Source organism: Pipistrellus kuhlii, unplaced genomic scaffold, assembly GCF_014108245.1.
Source record: "Pipistrellus kuhlii isolate mPipKuh1 unplaced genomic scaffold, mPipKuh1.p scaffold_m20_p_28, whole genome shotgun sequence".
Taxonomy (NCBI): domain Eukaryota; kingdom Metazoa; phylum Chordata; class Mammalia; order Chiroptera; family Vespertilionidae; genus Pipistrellus; species Pipistrellus kuhlii.
This window is the reverse complement of record NW_023425527.1, coordinates 6,164,020-6,181,925: the sequence shown is the minus strand read 5'-3', so window position 1 is coordinate 6,181,925 and position 17,906 is coordinate 6,164,020. Positions and strand designations below refer to the sequence as shown.

General features: G+C 51.8%; 1 protein-coding gene across 7 annotated transcripts in view; it reads left to right on the top strand.

The window, feature by feature from the left end:
- Positions 1-17,906, top strand: part of ADAP2 (ArfGAP with dual PH domains 2) — a 28,213-nt gene that overhangs the window by 5,816 nt on the left and 4,491 nt on the right. For 2 of the 7 annotated variants that reach the window (XM_045587378.1, XM_045587377.1), the window contains exons 1-8: positions 1,551-1,742; positions 2,206-2,336; positions 4,451-4,542; positions 5,232-5,311; positions 6,180-6,292; positions 10,905-11,051; positions 14,122-14,205; positions 16,897-16,959. In XM_045587378.1, coding sequence (XP_045443334.1) covers positions 1,649-1,742; positions 2,206-2,336; positions 4,451-4,542; positions 5,232-5,311; positions 6,180-6,292; positions 10,905-11,051; positions 14,122-14,205; positions 16,897-16,959 — 804 coding nt within the window. In that variant the 5' untranslated portion in view covers positions 1,551-1,648. Of the gene's footprint in view, positions 1-1,548; positions 1,743-2,205; positions 2,337-4,450; positions 4,543-5,231; positions 5,312-6,179; positions 6,293-10,904; positions 11,052-14,121; positions 14,206-16,896; positions 16,960-17,906 lie in introns of those variants that run through there. The other 5 variants (XM_045587374.1, XM_045587376.1, XM_036454222.2 and 2 more) reach the window with 5 other exon arrangements.

The following is a 17,906-nucleotide window of genomic DNA, read 5'->3' as shown; positions in this document are numbered from 1 at the left end:
GACCCTCCTTTCCCAGGGCCTGGAGCTTGACTCCCCCCACCCTGGGGAGAATGAGAAAAGACACCAGCATTCCAGATGGTGATCCCACCAGCTGGCCAGAGGGGCAGGAGGGCAGGGAAGCCACCGTGTTCTGAGGGCTTTGTGAGCTGTGCACGGGCACATCTTGACCCTGTGAAGCAGATCTTGCCATCCTCATTTTACAGGGTTGGGGTCCGAGGCTCAGAAAAGTGAAGGCACTTGCCCAAGGCCACACAGCGAGTGAGTGATGGAGCCAAGACTCAAAAGCCCGGATTCCTGCCATTATCCCGATGGGCACGTGGACGCATGTGTGCTGAACTGCGGATGAAGGAAGTCAGCTACGACATCGGTTGCTAAGCCACATGTGTACGACAGGTGGGTGTTTACCTACAGGGGAGATGGCACGTGTGTGCGGTGTGTGTCTTACCAGACAGAAGCCCGCGATGATGTCAAAGAGTGACAGGAGCCCTGACCAGTTTGGCTCAATGGATAGAGCGTCGGCCTGCGGACTGAAAGGTCCCGGGTTCAATTCCGGTCAAGGGCTCGTACCTTGGTTGCTGGCACATCCCCAGTAGGAGGTGTGCAGGAGGCAGCTGGTTGATGTTTCTCTCTCATTGATGTTTCTCACTCTCTATCCCTCTCTCTTTCTCTCTTTAAAAAATCAATAAAATATATTTTAAAAAAAAAGAGTGACAGGAATGTGGGAGGGGAACAGGGATTCATAAAAAGGCCGCATTCAAGGCCACCTAGGCCCTGCCCACACCTCCGAAATACAGCTGTTCAGAGAGCCCTTGACAAGCAACTCAGTTAGTGGGAGCCTCGTCCAGATGTGCAGGGTGGTGGCTTTGATCCTGAGCCAGGGTAAGTGTGGGAGGCAAGCCATTGGTGTTTCTCTTCTCTCTCTCTCCCTCCCTCCTTATCTCTCTCTCTCTCAATCATTAAAAACACACACTGTACTTCAGGGGGTCCACGCGGGTGAAACCACACTTCCTGCAAGCATTTAGTGGGCTTCTAAAAATATGCAGGTACTATTTCCAGGAGCTGTGTGAGATGCAGAAATACAACTACTGACAGCAGACCGAGGGAGGAGGGGCGGACATAAATGTGTGAGTCACTGATTGCCAGGCAGACGGAAGGTGCTGGGGCCCAAAGGGATGGACAGACTCAGGAAGACCCCAGCCGGAGGGAGGAGTTCCTCGAGGCCGGCAATCAAGGAGGGCTCCCTGAGGAGGTGGCACTGGACGTCTCTGAAGCTCTCGGTAGATGTCAAGTCTGCATCAGCAGAAAGCTTTCACAGACGTCAGATCCTGTCTGACTGCCCAAGGAGCCTGGGACGGCATTGCCGTTATTTCCCTTCCACAGAGGGGGAGACGGAGGCCCCGGGGGTGGAATCGGTGGGCCTCGCTGGCAGATGGCGGCCAGGACTGGGTCTGGAGCCTGTGGGACTTGGACTCCCTCCTGCCGGGTCCGGATCCTGGAGCCCAGACGCCGCGCCCCGGGCGGGCGGAGCAGACGGCGGGGAGGCGGGGCCAGAGGCGCTGGCCGGTCCCTCTCCACCTGCCCGGCGAGCGCACTGGCCATGCTGGGCCGCGGGTCCGAGGGCTGAGCCCGCCCGCCCGCCGGGCCGGCCATGGGCGACCGCGAGCGCAACAAGAAGCGGCTTCTGGAGCTGCTGCGGGCGGCGGGCACCGGCAACGCGCGCTGCGCCGACTGCGGGGCCGCGGGTAAGGGCGCGGCTGGGGACCCCAACCCCCGATCCCGGACCCGGGGGCCGGACCCGTCCTCCCGGCCAGTCACCCACCTCCCCGGCCCCCGGCCCCTGAGGCCACTTCCATACGCTCCTCCGTCCAGGACATCCCGCACCCGAGGGGCCCCAGCTCGCCCTGCCGGCCCCCCGACCGCGCTCCCTCTCGGTTCCCGCTGGGCTCCGGGCGTCCCGCGCCGCAGCCTCCCGCCCCGGTTCCCAGAGCTCCTTCCACGGCCTTTCTTTGCCAAGGTCTTACCGCGCCACCAGCTTCCACCTGGCATTCTGAGTTCACCCCAGGTGGGGGCCCCGGAGAGAAGGCTCCCCCAGCGCGGGCATCGCCCCAGGAGTCCAGTGCTGCCTGGGGGTGGGGTGGGGGAAAGAAACCCTGGTTTCCTCGCCCGGCTCTCCACCGGCCCGGCCCCCGCCCTCTCGCCCCGCAGATCCCGACTGGGCCTCCTACAAGCTGGGCGTCTTCATCTGCCTGCACTGCTCCGGCGTCCACCGCAACTTCCCCGACATCAGCAGAGTCAAGTCCGTGAGGCTGGACTTCTGGGAGGACGGCCTCGTGGAGGTGCCAGGGGCGCGTGGGGTGGAGGCGTGGGCTGGGGGCCCCCGTTTTACAGGGAAGGACCCGAAGGCCCAGAGAGAGGCCATCACTGGGCCCAGACAGAGGCCCCGAGGTCAGGTCCTGGCTTCCTCAATTGTTTGTTTTGGAAACACCAGGTTTTTGTTTTGTTTTTGTTATTTATTTATTTATTTATTATTTTTAAAAAATATATTTTATTGATATTTTACAGAGAGGAGGAAGGGAGAGAGATAGAGAGCTAGAAACGTCTATGAGAGAGAAACATCTACCAGCTGCCTCTTGCACACCCCCTACCGGGGATGTGCCCGCAACCAATGTATTTCAATACATGCCCTTGACCGGAATCAAACCTGGGACCTTTCAGTCCGCAGACAGATACTCTACCACTGAACCAAACCGGTTTCGGCTGTTTTTGTTTTTTAAATATATTTTATTGATTTAAAAATATATATTTTTTTATTGATTTTTTACAGAGAGGAAGAAAGAGGGATAGAGAGTTGGAAACATCGATGAGGGAGAATTATCGATCAGCTGCCTCCTACACACCTCCTATTGGGGATGTGCCCGCAACCAAGGTACATGCCCTTGACCGGAATCGAACCTGGGACCTTTCAGTCCACAGGCTGACGCTCTATCCACTGAGACAAACCGGTTTTGGCAAGCTCAGGGTTTTTTAACCCTCGTTGTGGACCCTCAGTTTTCATATCTGTGTTAGGGGGACATCCCCCTCCCCCACCTTCACAGAGCTGCTGTAAGGATTAAGTGCAGGCTCCATGCAGGTGCAGAGTACCAGTCAGTACCGGTGACTGCTCTCATTAGCTGAAGTCCTGGCCTGGAACAGAAGCAAGCATCCCAGTTCCAGAATCCTGAGCCTGTTCTCTCCTTCCAGTCCCCTCACCAGGAAGGGGACTACTTGGCTCCGCTGACCTGTGGTGAGGGAGGACACCTCAGCCCCGAGGAAAATACCAATTTGGCCAGGACACCTTCTGAGGGCAGGCAGTCCTCTCCGGTGCTGGTTGGCCAGGGATTTCCAGGACTGTCAGGGGAGCAGGCACATCCTCTCTGAGTGCCCGCTGTGTGCCAGGCACTGTGCCAGGCCTCTGAGCTAGATGCTTTACTTATTCACTCAATACCTAGCTACAGGATGCCTGCCGTGTGCTGGGGCAGGAGGCTCCATCTGTCCGCATGGAGCTTACATTCTAGTGTCAGGAAGCCCGCAACCCAGCACCGAAACCCAAAGGTTTTTTGTTGGCACCTTATGTCCCCTTCCCGCCCCCATTATATTTCCTCCAGCTTGGCAGGTGCCATCCCTGAAGCTCACGGGTTAAGTGCTGCCTGAGGGTCCCTCCGTGAATGGGTGGCACCGCTGGGATGTGAGCCCTGCTCTGCCAAGGTCCAAAGCCCATGGAAATCCCGTGATACAGCTCAGAGGGGAAAGAATAGGGTTCCCCTATTAAAAACCTGATGTTTCTCCCCACACCGCCCTCACCCCGGCTATGCCACTGCTGTTGCCGAGTGCTGACTCTTGGCCCATGTGTCCCTGGGTCTCTCATGTGTCAAAGGGCCCCAGTGATGACCCTGACCTAGAACTCCATGGGGTCAGCACTGACTTCCGCCTCCCAGCTGCCTGTACTGCCTGCAGACTTGGGGGGATTGTTGCGGGCGGGTCCTGGCCAGCTGTGGAGGGGTAGGAGGGAGAACATGAGCTTTGGGAGTTGGACAAGCCTGGGCTCAAATCCCAGCTCTCCACTTTCTAGCTGTGTTACCTTGGGTAAATCGCCTAACCTCTCTGAGCCTCTATAATGGGGATGGTAATATGAACATGGGTAAGGGGATCAGGTGAACCAGCGTGTGGGAACTGGGGTGCACTCTGCCTCTGTGAGGCTTCGTTGTTCCGGCACCACATTGCTCCGGCCTTTCTAGCAAACGCTGGTATTTCATTTTCTGGTTCATTCTGATGGGCTGTGCCAAATTCCCCTAGGACTGTCTCCTGACTCAGCGGGGGAGCCGGGGAGAACAGGGGCCTTCCGGGTACACCATGGTTTCATTTCACATTTTGCAAGTTCTAATATTGCCGCCTCGTTGCTGTTGTTTTGCAGTTTATGACCCACAACGGGAACCTCCGTGCGAAGGCCAAGTACGAAGCCCGAGTCCCTGCTTTCTACTACATCCCTCAGGCCAGCGACTGCCTGTGAGTGCGCCGTTCCTGTCCCACCCCACCTCCGGGTCTCTGCCTGGGGGGGTCTCGTCCATGGACCTGGGCAGCAGGTGGATCCAGGGAAGGGCTTGGTACTGATGCTCTATCCACTGAGCCAAACCGGTTTCGGCGAATATCTTGTTCTTGATCACACAGTGGATAAATGGTCGAGTGGGACCAGAGCCCAGATGGTTAGACTCCAAGACCACTGCTCCGCCCGGTGTGGCATGCCCCGAGTTCATGGGCAGGCCTGGGAGGAGGCTCCTGGCCTCCTGACCTAAGCTAGGAGCGTGCAGTGGAGGCGGCAGCGTAGACGATCCTGAGGAGCTGGTGTCGGTCTTGCTGACCTGAAGGGCTGGGCTAGCATTGGAATAGCCCAGAGGTTTTCGTACAGCTGCCTGGAGGACACATTTCCTCTGGGAGACACTAGGAATGTCTGAAACATGTTTGGGTATCACTGGGGAGGAAGGGCTACTGGCATCCAGGAGGTAGAAGCCAGAGATGCTGGCAAACATCCTAGCGTGTACAGGACAGTCCCAGCCCCAAAGGTTAACAGTAGCCTGAGCAGGCAGTGAGGCCGCTGTGTAATGCTCCCGCCTCCAGCCGAGGGGCCTCAGATAGTTACTGTGGGCAGAGCACGCAGCAGACACAGCTGACCAGAGGTTCTCTTTTTTTTTTTTTAGGGTTTTAAAGGAACAATGGATTCGAGCTAAGTATGAGAGACAGGAATTTATGGCTGATGGGAAAAACATCTCACTCACAGGTACAGTGAATGTTCATCCCCCTTTGAGGTCTCTATTGCAGCGAGTTCTAGAAAACCAAGCGCCCGATTCTTAGGAGCAAGGTCCAACCGAGAGATATGTGTTGCCCTCCCTCTGGCCACAGAGGCCCGGGCCCGGGTTTCTCTGCCACTGAAATGGCAACACAGCAGTTGGTGGGGTTTGCGGTCTGCATGGACAGGAAGCGTGTTTGCACGTCCTTGCGGGGCCGCCAGGGTGTAGAGTCTTCCTGTAAGTTGCAGGAAGGCTCACCCATCGGGAGCACAGCCCTGCACCTGGCTCCTGTAGCCCCCGGGGTGGCACAGGCTTAGTAAGGTGCTTGGGCTGGATATCACCTTCCTTCATGCCCTGGTGCAAGACACAATGTCATTGGTAGTCCTGGACCTTGGCTGACACTGACCCGGAGAACAAAGTGCACAAAAACACTCTGGGAGGATCAGAGGCAGCCAGTGCTCCACTCTCCTAGCTACCAGGAGCACCTGGCATTCATCAGCCAGCAGGTGCCTGGGGGGGGAGGAGGGGGGGTGGGCGTGTTGTGTGCATTATTCCTGCACTCTGGAGCGAGCCCCTGGGCTGATGTCCACGGGAAATCGTCAGTACAGTTTCTCAGGACTTAGCCTCCTTCAGGGTTTACTGTGTCTTCTTAAGACGTAGCCAAGGGAGAACATTGGAAATGTGGCCCCCGATAGAAAACCCCGTGTCCTGCATCGGAAACAGCCACGTTGGTTAGATTTGAGACATTTTAGCAGCAGGTGGGAGGTTCGTTGTACCCCGAGACCCTACGAGGATTGAGAGCTGCTTGTTTGTCTTGAGGCTGCGGGCATTCACTCTCTGTCTTCCTCGGCGGCTTAGGTAACCGGGAAGGGTTCCTGTGGAAGCGGGGAAGGGACAACGCGCAGTTCCTGAGAAGGAGGTTTGTCCTGTCGGCGAGAGAAGGCCTTCTGAAGTACTACACTAAGGAACAGGTAAGAGGCCAGATCTGGGAGGGGGCTCTCATCCCACCGACGTCTGCTCTTCAATCAATAGGGACTTGTCTTGTGGGTGGTCTCAGTCAGCCACGGACAGTCAGGCCCCACATCCCATTTTTCCTTGGTAATACAGTCAGTCCAGCCCACTCCAAAACACCTGTTCACGTAGAATAAGCTTAGACTGGTCCATGAGGAAACCTGATGATCACTTGATTTGACTTCATTGGTACACACCAGGAATATTTATTGAGCACCTACTATATGCTAGGCATTATTGTAGGCACTGGGGACACAGCATTGAGCTAAACAAAAGCTCCTCTTCTCTCGGAGCTTTCATGCTAGTGGAAGGAGACATGGTGATCAAACATACATCAGCATATGATAGAGCAGGTGGCAGGAAGTGCTAAGAAGTGAAATAGAAGAGAATGTGAGGGAGCAGCCAGCAGAAGGCTCTGAGCACTTGGCTCTGCTTCCTACATGTAGGAATTATCGTGTATTTCCCCCGTTGCTTTCCAGATGGACCTGTGCGATGGGTGGCCGCAGTCTAGGGCCAAGTGAAAAATAATGAGGAACGAAAAGTATTTATCCTCCAACTGAGAGTAGGGATTTCTTTTCTTTTTCTCTTTTTTAATATCTTTTTATTGATTTCAGAGAGGGAGAGGGTGAGAGAGATAGAAACATCAATCATGAGAGAGAATCATTGATTGACACCTCCTGCACATCCCCTACTGGGGATCAAACCTGCAACTGGACATGTGCCCTTGATTGGAATTGAACCTGGGACCCTTCAGTCTGCAGGCCTATGCTCTATCCACTGAGCCAAACCAGCTAGGGCAAAGTAGGTTTTCTTATTAGTTTTCAGTTTAAAGTCCTGAAAAATGTTGCAGGCACAAGAGGCAGGAAGAGAAAGTGGAGCAGAGTTAGGAGGGGCCACCGAACCCCAGCAGCCGCTGGGAGCAGGTCTCTCGGAGAGTCTCAGTGCTAAGCCTGTTCAGTCTAAAACAGTCTAAAGATAACACAAGTTGCCTTTGGTCTTTTTAATTTCTTTCCCCCAAAAGGAAAAATTTTAATTTATAAAGGTAACCCATTTTTATGTAAAAAATTGGGGTGATACAAGAAAGTAAATAAAGTGTAAAGAAAGTGAAACTCAAAAGATATCTCAGCATAACAAAATGTTGATGCTCAGAACATTTAAAAAAAACAACAACAACAACCTACAAATCAAGAAGAAAAAGACAATCCATTAGAAAAATGGCAAAGGAAATGGACTGGCCTTTTTCCGGAAAGGAAACCAAAAGGCCTGATAAGGGTGAGAAGAGACACTTGATGTCTCTGGCAGTCAGGGAAATGCAGACCAAAACCACAGTGAGATGCTGCACGCCCACCATCATGGCTAAAATTAAACAGCCTGACAGCACCAGGTATTGGTGAGGATGTGGAGAAACTGAAACTCTCATCCATAAATTACATAACCTCTTTGGAAAACAGTTTGGCAATTTAATTTTTTTAAAATATATTTTTATTGATTTCAGAGAGGAAGGAAGATGGAGAGAGAGACAGAAACATCAATGATGAGAGAGAATCATTGACCCGCTGCCTCCTGCATGTCCCCCACTGGGGATTGAGTCCACAACCCTGACATGTGCCCTAGACAGGAATTGAACCTGGGACCCTTCAGACATTAGGTCAACGCTCTATCCACTGAGCCAAACCGGCTAGGGCATTGGCAATTTTAAATAAAGTTAAATATATACGTAACCACATAACCTAGCCATTCAACTTATGGGTATTTACTGAGGAGGAACAAAAACATATGTCCAAAAAAAAAATGTTCATAGAAGCTTCATTTATAATAGCCAAAACCTAGAAAGAACCCAAATGTCCGTCCACAGCTGGATGCATACACAAATTCTAATACCTCCATAGAATGGAATGTTATGGAATACAGGGGGACAAGGTACTAAAAATGCAACAAGGTGGATTAATCTAAAAATATTATTCTGAGCAAAAGAAGCCTCATACAGGAATATGTACTACATAATTCCATGTATATGAAATTTCACAACAAACAAAACTACTCTATATCAATAGCAAGTAGGTGGTGATTGCCTGGTGTTGAGGTGGGGTGGGTGGGGATTGACTGCAAAGGGGCAGAGGAAACTTTTGGGGTGTCAATGATGTTGACTATCTTGATTGTGGTAGTGGTTACAGGGGAATATATGCTTGTCAAAAATCAAACTGTATTCTTTAAAAAATATATATATATTATTGATTTTTTACAGAGAGGAAGAGAGAGGGACAGAGAGTTAGAAACATCGATGAGAGAGAAACATTGATCAGCTGCCTCTTACACACCCCCCCACTGAGGATGTGCCCACAACCCAGGTACATGCCCTTGACCGGAATCAAATACAGGACCCCTCAGTCTGCAGGCCAACGCTCTATCCACTGAGCTAAACCGGTTTAAGCAAAACTGTATTCTTAAAATGAGTTTTTTGTTTATCAATTATACCTCAATATAGCTGATTAAATGAAAACAGTGAGGCTCAATTTCAAGTCCATCATATTGGCAAAAATGTTAAAAATTGGCAGTGTCAGTTGTTAGAGAGAATCGGGGGAGGGGAACCCTTCTTTGTGTTAGTAGGCTTTTACTCTGCATCCTGTTTTGGGACTTGGTATTTCTCATGGCTATCATGGACATTTTTTCATATTAGTAATATTGACCGAAGTTAGTCTTTTTATTTTATTTTTAAGACATATTTTTATTGATTTCAGAGAGAAAGGGAGAGGGAGAAAGAGATAGAAACATCAATGATGAGAGAGAATCATGGATTGGCTGCCTCCTGCACGCCCCCTACTGGGGATTGAGCCAGCAACCGGGGCATGTGCCCTTGGCTGGAATTGAACCTGGGACCCTTCAGTCTGCAGGCCGAGATTCTATCCACTGAGCCAAACTGGTGAGGGCTAAGTTCATCTTTTGAAAATGTTTGTGGCATTTCATTGTGTGGATGTACCATGACTGAATTATTTAATGGATATGTAAAACACTTCTTTTTCTGTTGGTATACCAGCAATTAACTGGTAATAAGCATCTTTTGGCATGCATGTTTGCACAGAAATGCAATTACTTTCTTGGGGTGGATTCTTAGATGCAAAATTGTGAGTCAAAGAAGAACACTCAACATTGTAATAGATATAACCAACTTTCCCCCTAAAGAAGACTGTTCAATAGAACTTCCTTCAGTTCTATGCCTTTCCTGTTCAATACCCTAGCCACTAGCCCTAGCTGGTTTGGTTCAGTGGATAAATTATTGTCCTGTGGACTGAAGGATCCTGGGTTCGATTCCTGGTCAAGGGCACATATCTTGGTTGCAGGCTCCATTCTGGGGCCGTGCATGGGAGGCAACCAAATGATGTATCTCTCTCACATATCTCTCTCTCTCTCTCTCTCTCTCTCTCTCTCTCTCTCTCTCTCTCTCTCTCTCTCTCTCTGTCTCTCTCTCTCTCTTGCTCCTCCTTCCTTCCACTCTCTCTAAAAATCAATGGGAAAATGTTCTTGGGTGAGAATTAACAACAACAACAAAATACCCTAGCCACTGGCCTCGAGTGGATACTTGAGCATTTGAAATGGGGCTGAGAAAGGAACTGAAGTTTTATTTTATTTTTTCTTGTCTTTAAAAAAACATATTTTTATTGATTTCAGAGAGGAAGGATAGAGGGTGAGAGATAGAAACATCAATTATGAGAATCATTGATCAGTTGCCTCCTTCCTGCATGCCCCTTACTAGAGATCAAGCCTGGCATGTGCCTTGGACCGGAATTAAACCTGGGACCCTTCAGTCCACAGACCAACGCTCTATCCCCTGAGCAGACCAGCCAAGGCTATTTTTATTTAAATGGCACATGGATTAATGGCTCCCACAGCTCCACAATTTTTGTTATAAATTTTCTCTCTTACCAATTTTGAAGGAAAGCACTCTTTTTTTTTTTTTAATGTATTTTATTGATTTTGTACAGAGAGGAAGGGAGAGAGATAGAGAGTTAGAAACATCGATGAGAGAGAAACATCGACCAGCTGCCTCTTGCACACCCCCTACCGGGGATATGCCCACAACCAAGGTACATGCCCTTGCCCCGAATCGAACCTGGGACCTTTCAGTCCGCAGACCAACGCTCTATCCACTGAGCCAAACCGGCTTTGGCGGAAAGCACTCTTTTCCCTGCTCAGCATGAATCAGTGATGGAACTGTTTCAGAACCCTGAGACCAGCGAGTACCCCACATCTGCTTTATCTGCTTTATTTTATTGGGTGGCTTCCACAGAAGACTTGCTTCAGAAAAACATCCGTGGCTAAAATTTTGAAAAGTCCTGCATTACAGCCTCTCCAGGCCCCATTCCAACTCGAGAGGCCAGTCTGAGTGAGCAGGATGGTGGGATGGCTGAATACAGGACAGCGGGAGAACACGTGTGTCTTAATGTCAGAGCAAGAACATGGAAAGCCTACGGAAAGTTACAAGTTGGTTATGGGTCTGTTTGAGGCCTTGGTGAAGGAGATGATTCCCTGCAGACTGTCTCTCGGCATCTTGAGTATCCATTTCCTCTCTTTCAGGGCAAAAGCCCCAAAGCTGCCATCCACCTCAAGGACTTGAATGCCACCTTTCAGACGGAGAAGATAGGGCACCCCCACGGGCTGCAGATCACCTACCGGAGAGAGGGCCACACCAGGAACCTGTTTGTGTACCAGGAAAGCGGCAAGGTGACTGCCTGGCCTCGCGTGCCGCCCTCCAGCTCGGCTCCCCAGGGCTCTGCGGGCCCAGCGACAAACCCTCTTGAGATGTGCAGCTTCTGTTTGCCTAAATCTATCGTCACTTTCTGGTCAGAGATAGAGGTGTGAGGAAGGCAGGGTGAGATCAGAGAGATGAGCCTGTGCATAAAGTGGGTGCTTCTGGACAGTTCACATCCACCAAGGGGGGGTCCAGGCAGCAGAAGGACGATGCCCGGGTATGGTGAGTCCAGGTGGCACCGGAGATCCTGAGGATGGGGGAGAAACGGAGAGATCAGGCAGCAGTGCACGCTGGGTTCTTGCTTTTCCATGTGTAGGCCCACCATGGACCTACTGAATTAGAAATGCATTTTATTTAAAATATTTTTAATTTTTAAAATATTGTTATTGATGAGAGAGAGAAAGAGAGAGAGAGAGAGAGAGAGAGAGAGAGAGAGAGAGAGAGAGAGAAACATCAATGATGAGAGAGAATCATTGATCAGCTGCATCCTGCATGCCCCACATTGGGAATCAAGCCCGCAACCCGGGCATGTGCCCTGACCAGGAATCAAACCATGACCTCCTGGTTCATAGATCGACGCTCAACCACTGAGCCACGCTGGCCTGGCAGAAACTGCATTTTAATAGGATCCGCAGGTGATCATTATGCACATTAAAGTTTGAGAAGCATTACGTAAAGGTCCAGGAAATCAGACCCTGGTCCGGCTGCTGTGGCCAAGAAGGGGCAGGATCACAGCAGCAGCTGTGGCTGGGCGGTGGGTGGTGAGTATTAGGTCTAGTAATAATTAATGTCGTTTTCTAATACTTTTTTAAATCGAATTTATTTAAACAATACAAAAAATTTAATCAACAATATAGTTGCCGTTGTTTTCTACTACTTGTGCCCAACGCTCAGGAAGCATTTTAATCCCTCTGTTGTAAAATTCTTGTATTTTTTATGCAAAAAATTCGGTCAATGCATTTTTGAGGCATTCTTCATTATTAAATTTTTTTCCAAGAAGAAAGTTTTGCAAAGAACGAAACAAATGGTAATCAGAAGGGGCAATATCAGGAGAATATGCAGGTTGAGGGAGAACTTCCCATTCCAACTGGCACAGTTTTTCAGCAGTGATTCTTGCAGTATGCGGTCGTGCTTTATCGTGGTGAAGAATTACGCCCTTCCGATTAATCAGCGCGGGTTCTTTTTCTCTTAAAGCTTGGGCTAACCTTTCCAATTGGGCACTATACACTGCACTTGTAATGGTTTGGTTAGATGGTAAAAGTTCATAATGAAGAATTCCTTTAAAATTCCACCAAACACACAACATCACTTTTTTCGCATGCAAGTCAGGTTTTGGCGTGGGCTGCGGAGCCTCATTTTTGTCCAACCATTGAGGCCGTCTTTTCAAATTAACATACAGCACCCATTCTTCATCTCTGGTAACAATTTGCTCTAAAAACGGCAAACAGTTTTAACGAGAGAGGAGCGAACTGCAAATTGTGACTCTTTGATTACGGTTGTTGTTGGTCAACTCATGAGGAACCCATTTTCCAAACTTTTGGACTTTGCCAAGTGCACGCAATTGATTGGAAATTGTTTTTTTTGTGAACAATTTAAAGTTGTTGCAAGCTCTTGTTGGGTAATTTGAGGATTTTGCACCAAAAGAGCTTGAAGAGCTTCTTGATCAAAATTGGACACACAGCCTCGACCACTCTTGTCATCTAACGAAAAATTTCCCTCGCGAAATTTCTCAAACCAACCCTGGCATTTTCTGGCGCTAACTGCATCTTGACCAAGAGCACTACAGATGTTTTTTGCAGCCTCACTTGCTTTTCTTCCTAATTGGAACTCGTAAAGCATGCAGTGCCGAATATGCTCTTCATCCGCCATCTTCTTAGCCCTAGTTTTGCAACAAAAACCAAACCAAACACAAACTTTTTCAAGCAAAACTTGTTAATTGCACTTCACAAGTTCTGTAGATACCACGTGTTTGAAGGTTATGTCAATACAAGTCAACGCCAAGCAAGATTTTAAACGAATGTTTAAAAACGACATTAATTATTACTAGACCCGATATGAGTGGGGCAGTTCTCAGAGGCAGGGCTTGGGCTGAGCAAAAATCTATGTCAACATCTAAACTAACCTTCAGGATCAGTAGAATGTCTTGGGCCATACGGATGCGTGGGTGAGGGAGCGAGGTGGGTGAGGCACAGAGTTCCAGGAGGAGCGAGCAGAGATGGCTTTGTTTGTACGGAAGGCACTCAGAGGGCAAAGTCCGTCAGATCAAAGAGCTTAGGTTTTCTTCGTGAGGGTCCTGGAGGGGACTCGATCTTGGACTCAGTAGACTTGCAAAGGGAAAAGCACTCTGGCTGCGGGCAGGGAGGACCGATGGGGGAGCAGCGGAGCAGGGCAGAGCCGGCTGGAGGAGCTGTCCACCTGGTGAGGTGGTGGTGCCCGCATGGCTGAGGGGGGCATTCTCCCGGAGTGACAGCAGAAGGTCCAAGCGGCTTCAGTCTGCGCTGCCCTCTGAGCCATGAGCACCCCCAGTGGAGGAGCACCCCCAGTGCCCGTGCCCCACCTGAAAACCGGTCTTGGACATCTGAGCGAAGACTCCCGCTCCTCAAAGTGTGTCCTACTGGCCAGCATCACGTCGCTGATTGTGAGGAATGCAGACTCTCAGGCCCTACCCCACCCCCACTGAACTCACATCTGCCCTGTAACCAGATCCTCAGGTGATGCGTACACCCGTGAGGAAATGTCAAGGACCATCCCAGGCCATTGGGTAACTCCCATGCAGCTCACCTGGGGCCTTTCCCATGGCTCCAGACCTCCCTCCACTGGCTTTCCACTTGCTCAGGAGACCCCCCCCCCCCCCCACACACACACCTTGTTCCCCCAGCCACCTGTGACCAACCCGCAGGCCCCTCAGTGGGACTGGGGGAATGTGTGTGTATGTGGAATGCTGCACACAGACCTGAAAACCTTGCTAGCTTCCTGCTGCCACTCTCAGCCCAGCCCCCAGCTCACCGGCTGTCCATCTGTCCTTTGCCTTTTTCTCTGCAGGAGATAGTGGACTGGTTCAACTCCCTCCGCGCAGCCCGTCTTCAGTACCTAAAGGCAGCCTTTCCTGAGCTCCCGGAGTCTGAGGTGAGCTAACAGAGGACCCCAACCTCCGAATCTCCTCTCTGCCATCTCCTCTCCCTGTCTGCTAACCCGGAAGACACTCAGAGGCAGACTAGGTTGGTTTGCAGGCAAGACCTTGAGACTTGGGGATGGGCACCTCCAAGGGAAGCCGAAGGCTTTCTCCTGGGGAGGCGGAGGGGGCTGGGGGGGAGGTAAGGCGGCCTCTGAAAGGCAGGCCAGACTGTCCCCTTCGGGGGTCACAGGGCTCAGGATTTGGGCATTTCTTCCTGACCCATTCTCCCTCTACAAGGCGCACACGGTCCCCACCACACTGCTCACAAAGTGCGTTAGAGCCCCTTTTATCTCGTAACCCTGTAGCAGGCAGTGTGTGTGTGTGGGGGGGGCGGGGGGAGTGGTTATTCCCATTTTGCTGATGAGAAACTGAGTCCCAGGAAGGTCACGTGGATAATCACATGTGCTCTTCCCACACTCACGTGCCCTTTGCCCTTCATATTTTGGTCTCGTGAAGGCAGTTCCCCATTACAGTTCTAGCAGGAACATCTGCTTTTCACGGCCCAGGAGGTGGTGAGCCTTTTGAACTTCATGTTGCTCGTCTCCAGTGCCTGGGATGTACCTCTCTCAGGCTTGGCTGGGGGAGCAGGCAGTGTGGGCAATGTCAAGGCCGAGGGTGCTGCCTGGAGCCAGGAGGCCTGGGCTCTCATGGGTGCTCTGTGGCTGACCTGCTTTGTGACCCGTGAGGGTCACGCCACCTCTCTGCAGACCTGTTTCCAGATCTGCAAGATGGCACTTCATTAGGTCATCTTCAGGGTTCCTTCCAGCTTTGAGGCACTAAACTAAACACCATGATGTGGTGTTTAGTTTAGGCCCTACTTGAAGAGGATTTTGTAAGTGATGGGGCTGTCTTATTCCAAACTGTGAGGTCCTCCTTGAAAACCTAAAGGCTCCTTAATTCCCAAGTTTTCAGGGAGCCGAGTGCCTGGGATGGGGGTCCACTCCAGGCCCAGTGATGCACCGGGATGGTGACCCTCTGGAAGCGGCCCCAGCCGCCTGGGTCAGGGTACTCCGGGTCTGCAGAGTTAGCACCCAGAACTGGCGAGCGCACATTCCTGGGGGCAGGGTGCTGGGGTGCTGGCTGCTGACTGGAGAGCAGGGAGGGCCAAGTGCAGATGCTCAGCCGGCCGCCTGGATCTGAGCTGGCGCTCCGACTTTGCTGACCTCTGCAGAAGAAATTGGTGGTTGGCCAACTTTCTCAATGTCCTCTTGCCTCCCTCATCTGCCATCATTACCTCTCTGTGCCCATCTCCCCCCTGCCTTTCCTCCTCTATGTCTGTGTGAGGTCCTGGGCCGTCGCTTAGGCATCCAGATGCCAGGAGCTTAGATGTCCTCATGGGGTTTTGGTCCTGTGCTAAGGAAGCATGGACCGAAGCCAGGGAAGCTGTGTTAATTAGGATAAGGCCCCTTACCGCTCTGAGCCTCAGCCTGCTCATCTGTCACCTGCTCATCTACCTCCCAGGGCTATTGTGAGAATCAGGGGAGCCACGGCATCCGAGGTACAGGGATCAGTACTCCATCCACGTGTCTTTCCTCCTCCGAGGTGTTTTCCTCTGCCTAGCCCTGCCTCGGCTCAGGTTCAGACTGTTGAGCACAAGGGACTCGGGTTTTCTTTCTTTTTTTTTCTTTTTCTGCAAATGAAGGAATTGAAGTCTATAGACTATGTTTTAGGGGAAGGGAAGTTGTAGAGTTTATATTTTTGGGTTTGGCTCACCATTTCCTCCGTTTCAGACTTCCTATTCCCATTCCCCAGACCTCACTTCCTCTTTGCCTCTGCCCTGGAGCTCTGGGGTCCCCCTCCCCACCACCCCAGAGGGCTGGGCTGTGGTTGGAAGCCCTAGGCTCGCCAGGTTGATCTGTGCTCCAGCATCAACCCCTGGCTGCGTCCCTGAAGTAGCAGGGCAAGCTGCGAGGGATCCGGAAGATCACGCCCTCCGGACTCCTGACTGCAGAGAGGGAAGCAGGCTCAGAGGGTTTGCCAGGGGAACACAGCTAGTTGAGGTCAGAACCGGAGCTAGAACCCAGTCTCCCGACTCTTAGTCCAGAGCTTTCTCTACGTCCGCACTCTGCTGTGCCCTCCTTGGGGCCCTGTGTCAGAATCGCCACTATGGCCAGGGGCCTGATGAGAGGCATGTTTCTACCCTAGCATCACAGGAGGACCACACGTGTGTGTCTAGTGCCCATCAGCCCCAGGTGTGGATTCCAGATCTCCATCCTCCCAGCAGGGTGACTTCGGGAGTACCCTTGACCACTGTACCATTGCAGTGACAATGCCTCCCATCTAAGGGGGTGGCTGGGAATTGCTCCCAGAGCCTGACACACACTAGACCCTGTAGGAGAGCCTGACAGGAGGGTCTCCTCAGAGCCTTGTCTGTGTCCAGCTCCTGGGGAGGGTCAGAGCGTTCCTTAAATCAAGTTCTTCAATCAAGACTCAGCTGTGTTGGGAAGCCCCGCACACATCTGGCTCTGGTGAAATATTAACATTGCATCCATACCACGTTCCAAATATAGCCCCGTGAGCCACGAGCACACACATCCTTCCCCATTCCAGACTTCCCCTTTGTGGCACGGCCAAGTTCAGTGGGGGGCCCGACCCCCCTGGGCTGTCAGTCAGGGGGTCAGTGCATGTCTCTTTCTCCCCAGCTCGTGCCCCTCATCACCAGGAACTACCTCAAACAAGGCTTCATGGAAAAGACTGGCCCAAAGGTACATTCTCCGGGTCCCTGGGGGCTTTCCTGGCCCCCGGCCCAGCGGGCAATATGGCAGAACGTGGGAAGCAGGACAAGGAAGGAAGTAAACCAATGTGTGTGTGTTCCTGGGGCCAAGGACCGAGGGGTCAGCTGGCCAGTGTTGCTGCAGGTGCCTCTCCCTCTCCCCGGGCATCCTCTCTCCTTGTCAGCACCACCCTCCCCTGCTTTCCCCTTAGCTCCCCCAAATGGCCCTGCTCCTGGGAAAGCATCACTGCAAGGGTCTCCACTCTTGTGCTCTGTGTGCTCTGTGCTGGGGCCCTGCCGGGCGACCCACGTCAGTCAGCGGGTAGAGATTAGTCTGAGAGGACACACCTGCGCACTACGCGGGGCACGTGGGCAGGCCCCTCCCAGCACAAGCCCGCCTCTGCTCCCATTTGCAAACCAGTCCTAACCCCTCGGTGGCTGCTGCTTCCCACTTACCGTGAAGGACAGGGAGCCCCTGTGCCTCCCACCAAGGGTCCAGGCGTGGAGGCTCCTGCTGCCCGAAGCCATCTCAGACCCAGACAGGTATTTGTGGTGAGGCTCAAGGTCAGAGTCTGGCTGGAGTGGGTGTGGTGGCGTGAGGAGAGAAAGGGGGGATGGGAGGAGGAGAAGAGAAAAGGAAGGGAAAAGCAGGAGCCCCCTAAATACATTCCCAAAGCGGCAGCATCCCAAGGTGTTTTTAAGGTGTGATATGTCGCCAGGATGGTTGTTGAAACTACCAGGAAAGCCCTACTGGTTTGGCTCAGTGGATAGAGCGTCCACCTGTGGAATGAAAGGTCCCAGGTTCCATGCTGGTCAAGGGCACATGCCTGGGTTGCAGGCTCAATCCCCAGTGGGGGGTGTTCAGGAAGCAACCGATCAATGATTCTCGTTCAACATAAAAATATGTTAAAAACTAAAAACAACCTACCGGGAAAGGTG